At 37.9% G+C, this 19,073-nt stretch overlaps 1 protein-coding gene across 2 annotated transcripts in view; it reads right to left on the reverse strand.

The window, feature by feature from the left end:
* Positions 1 to 19,073, reverse strand: part of GABRB2 (gamma-aminobutyric acid type A receptor subunit beta2) — a 193,812-nt gene that overhangs the window by 17,903 nt on the left and 156,836 nt on the right. Inside the window, exons 7-9 of one of the 2 annotated variants that reach the window (XM_090288538.1) lie at positions 18,810 to 18,962; positions 14,334 to 14,578; positions 10,125 to 10,238 (exon numbers count right to left, since the gene is read on the reverse strand). In XM_090288538.1, the coding sequence (XP_090144664.1) occupies positions 10,125 to 10,238; positions 14,334 to 14,578; positions 18,810 to 18,962 (512 nt within the window). The remainder of the gene's footprint in view (positions 1 to 10,124; positions 10,239 to 14,333; positions 14,579 to 18,809; positions 18,963 to 19,073) is intronic. The other variant, XM_090288539.1, reaches the window with a different exon arrangement.

The raw sequence follows: 19,073 nt of genomic DNA on the forward strand, positions 1-19,073 counted from the left end.
TATTAATGGAAAGATGGTGAGTACAAATTTAATGCCAGTCTTTGGTTCCCAAAGCTGCCCAGGGAATACACAGTTTTCTTTTTTACTTGGTATTTTCCAACAGTTCAGAACCTTTCCAGAGTTTTCTCAGTGATCATTGTATTCATGATCCTAGGACTGTTACTAAATTCCCTAGACTCAGACTTTATCAACTGCAAAATACATCATCAACTTATTGACAGGTATTTATAAAGAAGAAAAGAAAAAAAACATAAATGTTTACAGTATAGGTAAGGTATTATACTAATTTCAGGAACTTCAAAAGGTGAATCTTTGTCTTAAAATTGGAAACTAGGACATGTTTGTCCTGAAAGACTATGTTAGTAGCCCACGACCACATGGGCTGGACTTCCAGCACCGCTGTGACAAGGTGGCAGCGGGGGTAGTGGTGGCGTGGTCACATGCTGCAACAGAACGGGGCACCCAGGGAGGGGAAGTGTCACTGTGTGCCCTGAGAAACCACCAAGCGTGACATAACTTTTTCTGCTGATTGTTAAGTTTCGTTTTGTGATGGCCTGGATATTCTGACAGAATAAATATATTTTCGAAATGTAATTCCTTGGTTCTGATTCTCATTCTCAGAAAATGAGTCATAGTAGGTTTCTGCCTTCTTGTGGGACAGGAGACGGTGGCCCCTGTGTCAGAGGGAGTCAGAGGGACTCACGGAGAAACCAACGGTGCAGGGAACTAACACAGGGCGGGCGGCTTTGAGGGCTTGGTCCTGGGAGTGGGTGTCACTGATGACTTCGTAGGTGTTGGTTCCATTTTCTCATCTATAAAATGGGGATTATATCTACTGTCAGGGCCTAAGACAGGCCGCCCACAATACATGTATTGGCATATTGATTATTTTGAATTAAAGTTACTTAAGAAACGGCCCGTGCAAGGAGAAAACCCTGACCTCTCTCCCACTAAAAGCAGGAGATAAATCTCCCATGTGATAGGTGCCTTTGCTGCTCCTGTGGCCTGAGAGACAACCTGTCACCAGAGTTAAAAGAATCCAGGTAGAAAAGCCTTGTATTGCCTTCTCTTAGATTCCTCACGAATGGGATACCCAGACCTTACTTTACATTACCTTCCTAACAAGTACTAACTTCCTGTCCTGTCAATTTCTTCAGAAATGTATTGTTTCTTAGTCTTAAAAGTACAAAATGATGCCTGGTTCAATCATTTCTTTGAGTCCCAGCTTATGATCTGATCATCATCATATTGTGACAGTCCCGTAGGCACATATTAAATTGTTTTTCTCCTGTTACTCTAGTTTTCTGTGAATTATATTATTAGCCCAGCCAGAGAACTAAAGAAGGGTAAACACGAGGAATTCTTGCCTCCCCAACACTACCCTCTTGTATCTGGTGACCTGAGGTAATTAAATGAGGTACCACAGGAAACGCAAGGAAAAACTGTAAGTACTACACACCAGGGCAAACACCATCACAATCTAATGGGCCTGCCAGCTTGGATATTTATTGCTTACTTTACAGTTTACTACTTAACTTCTCTTCTAATATAGCCAAGGTAAGAAGGATATCTTTTTGGACGAGCCATTTTTGGAGTAAAAGTTGGGTGCAACATACTTTTAGTTGTTCCTGATGCAGAAAATTTGTTAATATTTCTCATTATAGATTTTTTCGTATTTTCCAAGAGTAAACTTGTTAAAAGTGGATTTTAACCGCAGAATATGTACATATATATACTCTGTGGTTTACAAACACTTGCACAGAGTATGTAAATTTTAAATTAATAAACAATTGCTGATAGTAGAAATAAATGACAGTAGCTTTAATATATATGAACCTATGAACGAATTTCAGGAAGGAAGATGCAGTAAACATTCTAGAACTGTATGATTTTTAAGGGGTTGACATATTGGAGATCACATTTTACAAGACAGGTTGAGTTGTCTGATGTTAAAAATATGGCTTATAAAGTGTCAGAGTTGAGACTTGAATCTTTTTTACTGCTCTGAGTTAAAAAATTATTATTTTTTCAATGGGGACCTGTATCTGCAGGGAGCCATGAACAGTTTTGCTATAGGTATGTCCAAGCTTGGAAAACAATATGAGGTCACTTTGTCTAACTGCGTCACTTGGCTCTTGGCGACAACGTCCATTAAGAGAGCTCAATAGCCGGGGCTTGGCTGCTGCCAGGGAGGGGCAGCTGCCATGCAGCCCCTACCATTCCCTCTCTTTACCCCCACAATGCCCCCCTCCTTCCCTTCTTGCTGACAGCAAGAGTTGTTAGAACGTAATATAAGCAATAATTATTAGAAATGAGCATTTGCTATTTATAAGTAATCATCTTGGCTTATTCTGTTTAAGTGATATATAAAGAACTGGGAAAAAGAAGATGTGTTTGTGTGTGGTTTGTATGAGTATGAGTGTGGGAGGGACAGGGTGTGCATGCCTGTGTATGTGTGTGTGAGGGAGAGGGAGAGACAGACAGACAGAGACAGAGAAGAGTCACACTTGAAAAATCAGGTAAGAATATGTATATACACCCACTTTCTTAAATCTTAAAAGTAACATATACTCATTTTAACGGTTCAAACACTGCAGAAATATATGAAATAAAAAATAGAAGTGTTTCTATACTACCACCCCCATTCTCTGAATGTAACCACTGGGAAAACATTAAAAAAAATAGCGCTTGGAAAAAGGACTCATGGAGATGGACAATAGTGTGGTGATTTCGAGGGGAAAGTGGGCATAAGGGGATTAAAAGGTAATGCAAAAAAAACAACAACACAATAAAGATCAAATAAAAAATAAAAACAAAAAAAAATAGTGCTTGTGTTATTAGCTTTTTTTTTTTTTTAAATATAAAGTTGACCATTGTCTTGCACCAACATATTGGTGTTTCAAGATGGAGTAAATGTAAAACATAAAACACTAAATTAGGTATAAAAAGAAAAACTTTAAAAAAAATTTAGAAGACCATACACTTATCTTAGTTTCAAGAGGAATTTTTATCCATTACAGAAAATACAAATCATGAAAGTAGAAATAGCTGGACAATATAAAAATTAAAAACTTGCATGGCATGAACAAGAGCTTAAAAAAAAATACCTGCAATGCACATGCTAATAAAGTGGTCAGTATCTCTTTTATACTTACAACTCTTGAAACTGAAAACAAAACAATAAAAATGAATAAAAATAAGTATAGACAATTCACAGGGAAGCCAATTCCAACAGCATAGAAATATATGAAAAGACACTCCATTGTTTAAGAAATCTGAGAAATACAAGTAAAAGTAACATTATAACCATTGTAAGTTGCAAGGAGCAATCAATAATACTGCTGAAGGGACAGAGAGAGGGGACCTGTTCATATAGAAGCATAAATAGAGGTAAGAGGTAGATGAAAAAATAATTACCACATATTATTGGTGTCTTTTTTTTCTTCAGGAAAATGAGGACTTATGTGGCCTTTACTTTCTTATATTTTTCTAATATATATTAAAAAAACGCATGTGCTTTAAAAATGTAACTAAAAGGAAGCAAAGAAAATCAGGCTCGGTATGGAAAGAAAAGTTTTACCTGATAATAATGGTAAGAAAGAAAAATATTGAAATTAAACTTCTGTACAAGGTTAAATATATTATCATTCTTTCTTGGATTCTGAATTTTTTGTTTGATTTTACGTAATTGATGTTTATTAATATGTTTATATATAATTTTTGACTTTTTATGGATCTTTTGAAATATGTAGATCTTTGATTTATCTAGAATTTAATCTGAAGGAAGTGGTGGGTTACACATATGGTCGTCGTCGTCGGCAGCCGTCCGTCTCGAGAGACGATGGTGTAGCTTCTTAAGAGTCTATCTGCACCGCCGAGAATGGCTGTGCAGTCCGACTCGGGAGTGACACGGTATCTGTCTCCTCCCGTGTTGAATCGACATCTTGCGATGACGCTGGAGTGTCCTCTCCAGTGAAGCTGAAGCTACAGAGCCTGGGCAGGGTGATATGGAGGGTCTGCTGTTGCCCATGCAGCAGACCCCCCCTCTCTTCGCAGCTGAAGGGTCCAAGGGAAAGACAGAGTCAATACAGCTTGGCTTCAGGTGCGCCGCAGGAGTTGCCGGTGTTGACTGCAACGTCAAACCGCCTTAGGGACTCCGGCTCCGGATTTTCTGTCGGGGTTTACTCCCTTAGCCTTTCCCCTGAAGAGGTATGCTGCAAGGCAGCGGAGGTTTTTTGGAGTCAGAGTTTTCCTTCTCTGATGTGCCCTGACTGGAAGATCGAACCAGCGACACTTAGCTCGCAGGCCGACGCTCAATCCACTGAAGTGGTGGGTTACACATATGGTAATACATTTAAATATCAGCAAGTTAAACATCACCACTGTTTATTAAATAATTCATATGTTCCCAATGATATGAAATAATACTTTTACCAAGAACATAATTCTATTATGTTTCCAAGTCAATTTCTGTTCTCTTTATGTAGAGAGTACTGATCCAGTGCTATATTGCATTAATCAGTTTGATTTCTTAATTCAGTAAAACTTCTGATAGAGCTATTCTTTTCTTATTATTTTAATTTTCTTGATCCTTCATATATTTTTTTTCTTTCAAATAAACTTGAGAATTACTATGTCAAATTTCTAAACAAAGCGCTAAAGAAATAAAGCCCCAGTGAAGCTCATTGGTAATCCAAAGAGATTACATTAAATTGACATACTAATTTAGAAAGAATTGATTCTTTTAAAATGTTATCTTAAAAAAAGCACTAAGTTTTCTTTCATTAAAACCTATTATTTGTGAAGGGTATTTTTTCTTCCCTCCCATTGTATTTTCTATGACTGTTTGTATACTGTTAGGTTCCTCAGCTTTCCACCAAAGGTTTTGGGTTATAATGTCTCAGGTGGAATTGACTTTTTCAGCAAGCGTCCCGATGAGCCTGACGGAGGCAACGTATGGAAGACCCACTGAGGAACACTGGTGCAGTGGTCATCTGTGTTAATTTTAAACATGCCCTTAATCTTCAAGGTCTTGATTCATAACCTCTAAAAATAAGACAGTAAATCTTACGTCCTTGTTATAAGTTAGAAAACGAACAGCTTCTCCCTTCTCAACAACATCCATCATGATTTTTTTTTTAAACATATCTTTAGAACTAGTTTTTAAAAATACTTCAATTATCTTTTATTCTGTAACTTTAACTTTTGGAGTTGCATAGGTTCGGTGGTACATGCCACCTTCAGTTCTAACTGCTAGCAGACTGCCTTTTCCTAGTCTGAAGTTTCTCAGTTTGACTATCTTTTGTTAGGGGCTAGATTTTAAAATTCAGCAATTTATTTTATTTTTTTAAAATAAGGACCCATGGATGATATGTTCCATAAGATCTTACACGTTGAGGACAGATTGTCTTTCTTTTGTTTTTATATATTAATAACAATATTCTTAGGTTATACTTCTTCCCTCCAGAACCCTGCCACACTTGCCGTGGTCTTACAAAATGTAATTTGTTATGGCGCAGTTTGAGACCTATCTTTTTTTCTTTATTTTTACTTCCTTGTAGGTCATTCACTTTTACGGGATGGAAGGTTAGTAATTTCAGAAGGCATTAATAAGGAGGGAACGAGATTGTTTAATTTTTACTTCGGAAACCAGTATATCCTTTTGGCCTATTGATTAATTTCATTACAGATATGTATAAATATGTAATGCATAGCATAGCATAGTAGTTGAGAGTGTAGCCTCTAGTCATATGCTGTTCAACCATTTTTAGTTGTCTAACCATAAATTAATTATACTCTCTCCCGGTGTCAGTTAATCATCTGTAAAATTATAATAATATAGGGCAATAATAGGGACTTATGACATAATATTATGTAAACTGTCTAAGCTCAGGGGAGGCATTCAAGGATTATTTATTAGTATAATTATTACAATTAGTTCTTGATGGCAGGTTTAAATACAGTCATGTGTCACAAAACGATTTTTTGGTCAACAATGGACCACATACTATAATCCCATAGATCCGCGGTTTTCAACTGGCGTGTGGCAAGACTTTTAAAAATAAGCAATACCGACTATTTCCCTTTAGATCGCCAAATAAAAAAATGACAGCAGCCAACGCGACAGCAGTGATCCAGTGCGAATGTATCAAAATCATACCAATTTTTGTCAAATCAGCAAAAAATAGAGTTTTGGTATGCTGCAGAATTTTAGCAATTAGTTTATGTGTGCCGTGAGATTAAAAAAAGGGTTAAAAATAGCTGCCATAGATTATAATGGAGCTGCACCATTCCTGTCGCTTAGTCAGAGCCAGTCTCACGTCTTAGGGCCACACGTGACTCACGCGTCTGCGGTGACGCCGGTGTAGACAAACCTACTGCGCCGCCAGCTGCATAAAACCATAGCGCATACAGTTATGCATACCTAATCCTTGATAGCGATAATAAATGACTATGTTACTGGTCTGTGTATTCACTGTATTATGCTTTTTATTATTATTTTTGAGTGTGCTCTTTCTACTTATTTTAAAAAAAGTTTGCTGCAAAACAATACGCTGCGCTTCGCCGACAGCAGGCTCACATTCCTTACTTCATCTCTCGATTGCATCATTTTCTCTTGGGCTTGATTTAACCTTGTGTTGCTTTTTGTAGAGCAACACGAACACGCTGCCCAGGCTTGTCCCCCAGGAGCCACAGCTCTGGTGTGTAGCAGGCCGTGCCGTCTAGGCTTGTGTAAGTGCCCTCTGTGGTGTTAGCGCGATGACGAATCCCCTACGATGCGCCTCTCAGGACATGGCCCCAGTGGTTACGTGGCACGTGGCTGCTTTTTCTCTATTCCACTTTTCCTCCATTCTGTACTTCAGTAACATTATGGTCCTACCTGTTTGAAACACTGTAGCTCTCCTGTATATTTATTGTGTTTCCTCTAAGTGGTTTATATCTCTACATCTCTTTTCTTCTACGTTTGGCATAATTTTCTGCAGCTTGAACTTGGTGTTAATGCCCTGATGTTTTGTCATATTGATTCTCTTTCTGACTATTTTAGATTTAGTTATTAGTTTCAATGAAGATTGTTTTGCTTTCATTTTTGCCTTTTAAGTTACCTCTTGTTTATCATCTCATCCTTGACCTTTTGCTTCATATTCTCTTTTGAATTTTGGTTAAAAAAACCAAAACCAAAACCAAAAACCTTTGTTATAAAAAATTTTAATTTATCATAAAGTACATTTTTTTCCAAATAAAAGTCATTATCTGTCTTTTGCATGCTAAGTTTCTCTCTCTCTGTCCAGTGTGTGCAAGGAGGGGAGGGAGGGAGCGTGAGAGAGAAATGGACTCATTGGTAGTTTTCCTTCATAGTTGCCATGCTGTTTCTTTGTTTAGATGCTTCATTTTGACGTGGACCTTTTTATAAAGTCTTCCCATTTGTTCAAATATAGCTTGAGTAGATGTGTCTGGATTCTGCTCGCACCAGTACTGGCTCTGCCTATGCATCTCTGCCTCTGCAGAGCCTCAGTTTGAGTTGGGTGTTATTTTTGTTCTGTTCTATTGCTGTTTTATTCTGTATGTCTTTTGGACAGAGAGGAGGAAAAATCACACACGGTGTTTTGGATACTTCTATCTCCGCTTCTCTAACAATTTGACAATTTGACAACTGGACAGTCAGACATCAGTTTTCTCTTTGTCATCTAAGGGCTGGGTGATGTGTGTGTGTGTGTGTGTGTGTGTGTGCACTGCCACGCTCATATGGTGCTAGTAGGTATGTAAACTATAGCAGAAAGTTTCTAGCAAACAATTTGGCAATATGTAGTGTATTACTACTTCAAAGGCACATGCTTTTTGACTCAGAAATTCCATTTAAGAAATAGATTAGGAATCAATAGTGTACAAACATGTCAGCAATGGGATGCTTATTTTAGACTTGTTTATAATGAAAAGTTCTTAGAAACAATGCAGATATCTAGCAACAGGTGCTCATTACATAAATTATGGGACATAAAGTAAATAAAACATCTTATAGCTATTAGAAATGATGTATATACAAAAATGTAACTGCAAAATAGAAGTATACACAGTAGTAGACCAAAATTATTTATGTAAAACTATGTCACTAGCCGTGAATGAAAGGTGGTATTAACAATGATTATATCTGGGTGCGGAGTTTTAGGTGGTTTTCATTGTTTTTCTTACTTAAAAAAAATGTTCATGAATTGGTTTTACAATCAGAAAAACAGTAACAGGACTAAAAACAGTCCCTGAGAAACATACACAGCCCCTGCTACTGCCCGCAGAGCAATAGCAACTACCTATTGAGGGCTCTTGGCCTGGTTCTGTATAAGGCCCTTCATTATCTCATTTAACCCTCTCCGTAGCTCAATGAGGCAGACATCAGCGTTTCAGCTTTCAGCTGAGAAACCTGAGCAATGGAAAGTTTGAAAACAGTTCATAAAAGACCACGCCTGAATGAGAGCCCAGTTCACCTTCCCAGCGCTCCCTGAGGCCTCTGAGGATGGTCACATACATCTTAATGCTTGTACATGTTTCAGGTTGAATGGATCATTATTCAAAGATTTGAATACTCATCCGTATTTCATACTTTAAATATGAACCTAAAAGAGAACTCAAGGGACAGAATAAAGACATACCCAACAAAGGAAAGTATAAAAGCAGAAGACATTGAGATGCATATTTCAATGGAAATCACTGAACCTTCTCTTTAACACATCATCAGGGAGTATCATTAACTCTTTCAAGCCATCAACAGAACAATTTAATGCACCAAAGAGACAAATTTTCTTTCAAATATCCCCATGATCTGAGAATTTTCTGAATTTTCATGTAACTTTACCCAGTCATCAGACCAATCATGTAGTATACTTTGGTTTTGATTTTGAAAAAATTAAACCGTTTTCATCATAAACTCAAACTCCAGCTGTCAAACGTTTTCTTCTAAATCATTAGCATTCTACCCAGAATACTGCCCAATCAAGTCAGTCTTCTTTAATTTCAAAAACAGTAGCTAGAATTCAAAATATGAACCACAGCAACAACAGAAATCAGATAGCCTGAGAAAACAGACACAGTAGAGACTGGAAATGTAGGGGATTAAAGACTAAAACAGTGATTTAACAAAGTTTCAAACATCTCCTGGAATCTAGTTGATCCCATTTATCAGACTCTGTAAAGTATATGCAATACAACAAGTAAAGAAGTGAAAAAACAACGTAAAACACCAAAACAAAGTCGTAGTAGGTTAACCGTCCTTGTTCCCCTCCCCAAGGGCAATAACAACGCACATCAGGGAGTCTGCGGTCAGAGCGATAAAATTAGTGAAGAACATGATACTCAGGTGATACAATAATGGCAGCTCGTCTGGCCTCAGGTCCTCATAAGAAAGATCCCCAAGCGTTTAATATCACTCGCTGCCTCACCACAACATAGAAAATTGAAGAACCTGGAGTTGGATAAGTAGTTTGTGACAAGGTAGAAAATGCTGATGACCCTTCCCCTCCACCTCCTCCTCCAACAGGGATGCCCATAAGAATGACAATTTGCCAAGTAAGTATTGCAAACACAAGGATTCAGAAACTAAACCCTGATTATTAGCCAAAAATAGATAACACTTATTTGTAGAATAAATGATAAAGCAACAAGGACTTGGTGCAAACATAAAACTCCTAGGCACAGGTTAATGATCTAGGATAACAACACAGGTTCCTGAGTTCTGTGCCAATCCAGAGAAGAAATGTACACGTCCCCACCTACCCGCTAACGAACAGAAGCGCGAGCACACTCAGGAATGCCCGACTATGTGACGACACCCTCTCCTCTCAATGCAAATGAACAAGAATCTCAAGGTACAGTCCACTTGGTTTCTTTCTCGAGCACAACAATAATGACTAAGTGAAACCGTGAAGCTTAGAGTCATCATAGTTCTACTTAAAAAAAGCAAACCTGAGAAAACCCCATTAGGGTCTCACAAAAACACTTAACTTATCCCCAAGTCTTTGTGGCTACAAGTCCATAGAGCACCTGCAAAGACCACATACATTATTTTAAAGGGAACGGCTAAACCCATTGGCCCCAACAGAAATACAAGTAAATGGATTAAAAACTGGCTAGCTAACCGTATACAGAGGGAAATCGTAATTGGCAGTCCGTCTAGTTGGGGAGAAGTTTCCAGTTGGGTCCCACAAGGATCGATTTTGGGTCCCATTTTGTTTAATATCTTTATAAAAAATCTGGAAGACAAAGTAGAGAATGTGCCAATTAAGTCGACTGATGCCATCAGAGGAGGATTGCTGGTTAAAGTACATTGGATGTAGGTAAATGCTACTGGTCTTTAGAAAGACTGGTGATCACAGAGAATAGGCCTTCTAATTAGCTGTATCTTTTTAATGTATTACTTAAAAGAAAACTAATTCCAAGCACTAGAAATAAATAGATTTAAAAGATCTTAGTGTCTTTATCCATTAGGCACAATGAATAAAGACAACACAGGGGCTCACAACACCCATACATGCAGAATAAAGACTGCCCCCACACGGAGCTATTTTTGGAGCAGCTTTATTTGAAGAATTTCAGATATGCAAGGATCAACATGGTGGAAAGGCAGGAGTAACTAAAATTTCAAATATGTATATACTTAGTTGTTAGCAGAAAAATAAATAAGGAAACAACACAAAGCTTAAGTGATTTTTTTTATCAGTTAAGAAGAGCTGAAAACTTGAAGACATAAGGAAGAAAAGTGGGTAAAATTAATCCAAAGCAAATTCTATAAACACACACACAAAAAACACACACATACACACACAAATAGAAGAAAGCAAGGGATAATTGATAGGACTCTTCTAGTACTAGGATAGAGATTTTTCTTTTATTTTTTAGTACTCCAGAAGACATGTGGGAAAAGGAAGGTCCAGCAGAACTCTTGTTGGTTTGAAGTTTATTTAAAAAATCTTAGTATTTTACAACTTAATGTGTCACATGAAGGCAACTGTGAAAGTGATGCTGCTTGTCAGTCATGAGTGCTCATGGGTAGACAGGTGGTTTTCAGGTGAACTAAATATTTAAACTGATGTAGAATCAGCTTTTTAATGTTATATTATTTTTTCACTTGTTAGCCCTGTAGGTCATACACCAGATAAGAATTGGAAACCCAACTCAAGCCTCAGAAATTTTAACTTTCCTATGCAACTTTGAATATTTGACTTTTCTTAAGAGTTTTAGTTTTTGCATTAGTTAAATGACAGTATAAGAACCATGTTAAGAGCCGCAGATACTCTATAAAATACAGACTTACAGGAAGTGAATACAGAGAAGAGATGGAAAAAAATGTGAGCAAATGCTGTGGAAGCAGCGTGGGCTCCCACGTGGCCACGCTTCCCTTTTCATTCCTCCCTGACCTCAGGACGGAGCGCACAGTATAAAAACCACTTTGGATCACCTGACTCGCAGCTTCTATCTCTAGGAAATGATCAGAAGGAAGATGAAAGTCAATCTCTTCCCTACTGATTTTTCCAGAGCAGCCAACAATACTTAGCTGATTATATGAGCCCAATCTTAGAAAAAAAAAAAAAAAACAACTTAAGAATTACAGTTGGAATAAAGGGACAGTCTTGATAAAAAACAGAATGGCATTATTCACGACGCTCACACAAAAGAAAGCACTGCAATCCGAATCCAATGTGCATCTCCATAACCCTTCCTGCTGCGTTCAAAAAGGAACTACGGGAGTAAGAAATGCCATATGATCACCTTTTGGTTTCACTCTAATCAATACAGCTGTAAGTATTCTGACCGAAGAAATAATTGGTAAAGTAAGAAGTAGTTCATTTGCTATAGATTTTAAAGCTAATGCCTATTGATGAAGTATTTCCCTGCTTTGACTTTACAACTTCTGACTTGAAACATTCCTCTGTGGATGTTTCCCTCTTTACAGAAGGGATTGTATCCTACATGCTATTCACATAAAATACAGAGGCAAATTCGCCAACAGAGCTGGAGGCTGTAGATTTTATTTTAAAAAGGAATGTCTCCTGTAGATAATATCTTAATATTTTATTAATATTTACCACCTACTAAGTTTTTACCATGTACTGGAGACTATGTTACCCTCTCTATACATTGTACAAATAATCTTCATAAAAATACCTATGAAAGAGGAATTGATCCTATTTTACAGACAAGGAAACTGAAGGTTAGCGAGGATGAATTTCTTTTGCCTGTTGTCACACAACTATTAAATAGAGAGTTAATCTTGAACCCAACTGACTTCAAAATATTTCTTCAGAGACATTGTGCTAAATAATAACTCCTGATGTCTTGATGCTACGCTTCCTGAACAAAGAAAGCAGAGACACCACTTGTCTTAACCACTTGTCCTTTAAGGCTAGGACAAAAATCTTACCGTTTCTGGGCCTTAGCTTCTCATGTTTAAAAACAGGGAACTGGACTAGAAGAGAGGTTTGTAGCCCAGTGATACTGATATTCCGGGATGGGTAATTGTCTGTCATGGCGAGGCTGTGTAATGCACTGTAGATACGCAGCGGCATCTCTGGCCTCTACCCACTAGATACCAAAAGCAACCCCTCTCCCTGTGTTGACAAATAGATGTCTATAATATCTATAGACACGGCCAAATTTGCCTGTGGCTTGGGGACCACTGTACTAGAAGAACGCCACTTATGTCTGTTGTTCTCTCATATTCTATGTTCTGAATTGTGCTTCCAACTTCAGCCAGGAGGATGAGCCTTTTCATTGTTACGGGGCACCTTCATCTCAGTACACTGAATTCAAAACTCTCTGAAGCTCTCCAGGTTCAGTTTGCTGTAAAACTGCCACTCTCTGGGTCTTAAATTTGTCATTTAAATGCAAATTGGTATGAAAAAATAGGATAGATGAAAGTGAAAAAGATCAGATGTTATTAAGTCAGCTTTGCATTAGGCAATTGATTTACTCATTTCAAATGGCAGTCCTATGAGATAGTTTTTATTTATTTATTTTCTTTTATTTATTAAGGCCACTGTATCAGGACAATCATAGATTGGGTTTAAAGAGCACTCTCTCATTTGACAGCCTGAGAGAGCCAGAATGCTACCTTGGAATCTACTGAGAGTTTTCAATAGAAAAACCTCAGACATTGGGAAGAAACTGAGTTTCCCAGACCTGTGGTTCACTGGCTTCCAAGGGCTGTACTTTAGGTTTGTATCATTACAAATAACATCTCCCAGGAAAAGAGTGCCTTTGGTTAGAGAATTGGCCAAAATCAATGACCAGATCTATGGATGTGCAGAGACATTAGTGAGTCAGAAGCTTTCACTGGATTTGCTCCAAATAAAACTCAATAGCAGACATTATTTACAGTGTTCGATCCTTGGAATTAAACTGACATTAGAAATATTAAAATGTCAGTTGGATCATTATGCTATGGTTAGGAGCTCCAGAGAGTATAGAAGGATCACTGTTTTCCTAGACGCAGCGCGCTGAACTAGGATGCCCAGGTGTACCCCAGCACGATCAACTTAGGGTTTCTGGGGAGGAAACCCAGGCGTCCGCATTCTTAATGCCCTCCCAGCCATTTGAGCAGGCACTGAAGTCTGAGAGCCACTGCCTTAAGGAATGAACCGGGTTTACAACTGTGTGGGAACTTCTCTTTGAGCATGCCTCACTTAAGCAAGATAGTGGCCTCCTGTAGTCAAATGCTTCAGTGGTTTTAAGTGGTACATCTACAAGGCACTAAGTAATTATCTGTCACTTAAGGAGAAAATTATCCTTTTCTCCCCTCCACTTCTCTTTCTGTGCTTCTGATGACTTCAAGGAGAAAGTCTCTGTTTGTTGATGGTAGATCTTAAATACACCTTCGTACTTGCTTATCTCCCTTCTACATTAAAGAAAATGCAGAGCTGAGGCCCAGCACCTAGTTTAACCTAGAATTTAGTAACATAATTACATTTTTATTTATTTATACTTAACATGATCTTTTAGCAAGTAATGCCACTTTATGTGATATGAAATGTCCTTTTTAAATAAATCTAAGTATATTTAAATAAATATAAAGTAAGTAATAGTACACATCATACTAATACATCGAAGAAGTCACAAAGGTGTTTTTCAGATGACTATGGTTTGAACCCTAGTGTTATGGTCAAGGACATTTGAATGTTGTGTTGCGAATTTGGGCCTCCATCACTAATTATCTTTATGCTTTGGGGAAAATGACCCATTCTCTTCCCTCGGCATTGGTTTTCCCATTTGTTAAACAAGACCTTGAACCAGTATTGCTGGCATTCTTTTAGGAGTTTAAGAAGCAAGGAGGGCTTGCCCTCTGCGTTTACCTTGTTGACATCCAGGCGCATCTTCTCGCTGTTGGCGCTAGCAGCCTTCTCAGCTGCTTTCTTCTGGCGCTGGGGTCCCCTCCCAAAGAAGATGTAGTTGACCAAAGCATATTCCAAGAGGGCCATGAAAACGAAGACGAAGCACCCCATCAGGTACATGTCAATGGCCTTCACATAGGGGATTTTTGGGAGAGTCTCCCGGAGGTGGGTGTTGATGGTGGTCATGGTAAGGACAGTTGTAATCCCTGGAAAAGACTGAGAGTTAGAATAATAATGTTCCTACTTCCTTGCTGCCCTCATCACAGCTGTGCAGATTACTGTACTCTTTATTCATATGTGCCATGGAATACCTACTGGGCATATATGAATATTACATACCAGCTCTGTGACAGGCCCTGGAGGGATGCATAAATCATCAGTTTATAGTAAATATTAATCATTTTAGAATGTGTCTTTCGTTACATTGTTATAGTTATAGTTATTTACCTAGTGGGAGGGGGCTGAAAATTAAATGCTGTTATATTAAGACATATGTGTAGGCTGAGCATTGAGAATATGGAGAAAACCCAAGTAGACTTGTAAAGTGGCAGGGGAGACATCAGAAAATGGAACTTTTGGAGTTGCATTTTGAAAAACAAATGGGAGTCATCAGACAACCGAGGACTGAAGGTCAAAAGTGATGTTAGACCTTAGGGCACTGGTGGTGAAGAAAGCTTTCTGTTAAAGGGGGGCTTGCTTTGTGGGGTGAAAATAGACAGCTTACCACATGACTCTCAAGAAAGTCAACGTGGGCACACGAGAGTTTGATGGGAAGACCGGTGAGGAAAGTAAAGGTTAAGTAAGGGCTACATAATAGAGAGCCCTATATACAGAGCCTAAGGAGGAATTTGAACTTGAAATGACAGGCACCGTGGGGCCAGTGATCAGCTTGAAGCAGAGAGATGTAGGAACAATTTGTGTTTATGATAATCACTCTGCTGGCAGTGTGACCATTAGAGGAGGATATAAGATAGGAATAAAGAATACCCATTAAGAGTGTTTCAGAATAATCTCTTATAAAGGGGAAATAAAGTAATCACAACACTACTAAAATTAATCAATGCATTATATAGATGATATGGATAAATGATTGTAAAAATTTGGAAACCAGAGTTGGAGGTAATAGAGAAGTTAAAAGCTAACCCTCATGTTTCTAGACTGGGCACCCAGGCATAAGGAATACACAGGTAAATTTTACAGAAGTATTACAGGAATCCTTATGGAAAATGCCACACTAGGTGACGGCATTTAAAACTATGATTATTTGCCCACCTGTAAGCACCTCTAACAGTGGGGCGTAGGTTTTGCTCAAAGGTATAATTGGAGGGATAAACAGAGACATGCTGAAAAAAGAACCGGGGGTCTAAGTTCTGAGGATGGCAAGTCCCAGCGTTGTGAAAGCAGAGCTCAGAGTCAGTGTAGCACAGACGGGAGGGTTCACAGTCAATGTTTAAAATGGAATCTCTTACTCAGAAACCTGTTTCCTTAAGCACTGCCTAATAACACATCCCAGAAGTTGTTTCATTTCAATATTGTTTTTGAATCTAAGTTTGCTGAATTTTCTCTCTAATAAGATAAAAAAATTTTGTCTTGTTTTTATATATACTCATAAAATAGATACAGAAAAAATAAATTCTGTGCATCACCAGAATTTGTTTCAGAGCTAGGTGTCTACAGTCTTAATACCTTTTTTTACAATAATAGTCTTTTTTGAAACATTTTCCAATTTCATTTTTCTCTTCATTGTATCAATTACAGATTATCCTGTATATCATGTATATCATAAAACTGACAATGCTGATTTTACTATTTATCTAAATCTCATTTTAAGGTATTTCTGACATTGTAATTGTTAACATAAATTATTTAAAAAATTTCTTTTAATCGGTAAATAAATTACTTATGATTCCTGTAACAGATATAAAATAGATAACACAGACAACACATTTTTAGTTTGAAATAATAAGATATTTGCAAATTTCATTCATTCCTTTATTCAGCAAATATTTACTGGCTATCATTCACTATGAGAGACACTACAGATAGGCGTATAATGGAATAAAAATCATATATGAACCTTTCTCCAAAGGATCTTTCAGTACCATGAGGAAGATGACATCACAAACCAAATAATTATAAATTATAATAGTGATTGGTCTATGAAGGGGAGATCTATAGTATTTTCAGAGGTTAAATGACATGGACTTGACTCAAAATAGGAGGTCATTACTTCTCTTTTCTATCCTTTAACCACCACAATCTAAACTCAACACAGCAGCCAAAGTGATCCCTTTATATCTGAAATCAAACAATCCAATTAAAAGATGGGCAAAGGACCTGAAGAGACACTTCTCCAAAGAGGACGTATAGATGGCCAATAGACATATGAAAAGATGCTCAACGTCACTAATCATCAGAGAAATGCAAATAAAAACCACAATGAGATATCATCTCACATCTGTCAGAATGGCTGTCATCAATAAATCAACAAACAAGTGCTGGTGAGGATGTGGAGAAACGGGAACCCTAGTGCACTGTTGGTGGGAATGCTGCCTGGTGCAGCCACTGTGGAAGGCAGTATGGAGATACCGCAAAATATTAAAAATGAATCTGCCTTTAGGCCCAGTGATCCCATTTCTGGAAATATATCTAAAGGAACCCAAAAAGCTAATTCAAAAGAACATAAGCACCCCTATGTTCACTGCAGCGTTATTTACAACAGCCAAGATATGGAAGCAGCCCAAGTGCCCATCAGTAGATGAGTGGATAAGGCAACTATGGGACATTTACACAGTGGAATACTACTTGATCATAAAAAAGAAGAAAGTTTTACCCTTTGCAACAGTATGGATACACCTGGAGAACGTTATGCTGCTAAATGAAATAAGCCAGTCAGAGAAGGACAAATACCATATAATTCCACTCATATGTGGAATCTAATGAACAAACTGATCTAACAAGCAAAATAGAGAGAGAGACTAATAGATAAGAGAGCAGGATGACCGCTAAGGTAGGGGGAGGGCAAGGGGTAGAGGAATTGAGCCATAAGAAAATAGGACTCATGGACATCGGCAACAGTTTAGTGACATGGGGTGGGGGAGAATGGTATAAGGGGACTGAATGTTAATGGAATACTATAAAAGAAATGAAATAAAACAACAGAAACAAAAAAAATAAATCATGGTACTACAAAAAATAAAGATAAAAAATAAAATTGAAATCGGATTACGTTACTTCTTCGCTCAATGACTCTAATTATGCTCAGCACAAGAGCGAAGCCTTGCTAATTGCCCCCCAACCACTTCATGACCTTTCCGTCCTCTCTCACACACATCGTCCCTACTCCCGAACTCTCTCTGCACTTGCCGCACTGACATGCTCATGGCCTGGGATGTTCTCAGCCAGGTAACTGTGGTTGTTCATCCTCTTCATGTCTTTGTTCCACTGACAATTATGAATAAAGTTTACCCTGGTTATACTAATCAGCACCCCCTGGGATCACCAGCCTCCCCCTTACCTCGCTCATTTCCCTCCATAGACTTACCATATAATACAATTCATATGGCTATTCAATGTATTGTCCATCTTTTACTGCTAGAACATAACTTCCAGCAGGGCACCGCTTTATGCCCAGTGCTTAGTATATTTGGTATGGCACAAAGGTATTTAACAAATACTTGCTGACTGAATAAATAAATGACTTCTCCAAAGAAGTAATAATTGAATTGAAAACTCATGACAGAAGAGTTAACATTTCAACATTTAAAGGAACTAGAACTCAAAATAATAAAGATTATGTCAAAGGTCATAAATCTATTATATCTGGAATAACGACATAAAAATGTCCATGAAATAAAATTTATTCTCCTCTGCTGGTATTATAACAAAAGAAAAACCAAGCATAAGATAAGTTATATCTTAGATGATCTCTCAAAATTTTTGCTTGGTTTTCTCCTCCCTCCTGCCCTGCTGTGCCAAACTATTCATTAGGCTTTAGAATTCTTTCTGTTTAGCTCTTTGTTACACACTACATTTCTCTGTTTCCTGCTCAGAAAAAGAAAGATGGAAGGGACGTCTTCCCAGGTAAGGAAGCACAGATTCAAATTTAATACTTATCAAGCAATATTACATGAACTATGCTGCAATAAAAATATCACCATGATGGGACTAATTGCATTACCAACAGCTATTTAGTTAACTAATTTTGACATGAAAGAGTTTTAATACGTGTTTAATTGATTTAATGCTGAATCAGATCATCCAAAGTCTCAGAGTCATTCCTTGTAATGTGTGCAGTCTGGTTTTACCAGGGATCACAAATTTCAGGGTAAGGGAAGTGTGTCTGCGTGAGCACGCGTGTGGACACACACACACACACACACACACACACACACACACACACAAGTCCAACTCCACAGGAGAGAGGAAATGGCCCACCTAATGCCACTCTTGCTGCTGAAGCATCATAATTAATCCAGAAGGAGACCCAGGAGAGGATAGTGATCAGGATGGAAGGCATGTACGTTTGCAGGATAAAGTAACCAATGTTTCTCTTCAGCTTGAAACTGAGGGACAACCTGGGATAGGAACCTAGAAAGGCAATTTGAGAACATTATCATTATCAATCAATACTTGTAGGATCCTTTCCTTTAAAGGCTCATAAACATTTTGTGTACCTTCCTAAATTCAATTTCAGCTCCT

This window comes from Furipterus horrens, unplaced genomic scaffold (assembly GCF_987537825.1).
Source record: "Furipterus horrens unplaced genomic scaffold, mFurHor1.1.pri manual_scaffold_10, whole genome shotgun sequence".
Taxonomy (NCBI): Eukaryota; Metazoa; Chordata; class Mammalia; order Chiroptera; family Furipteridae; genus Furipterus; species Furipterus horrens.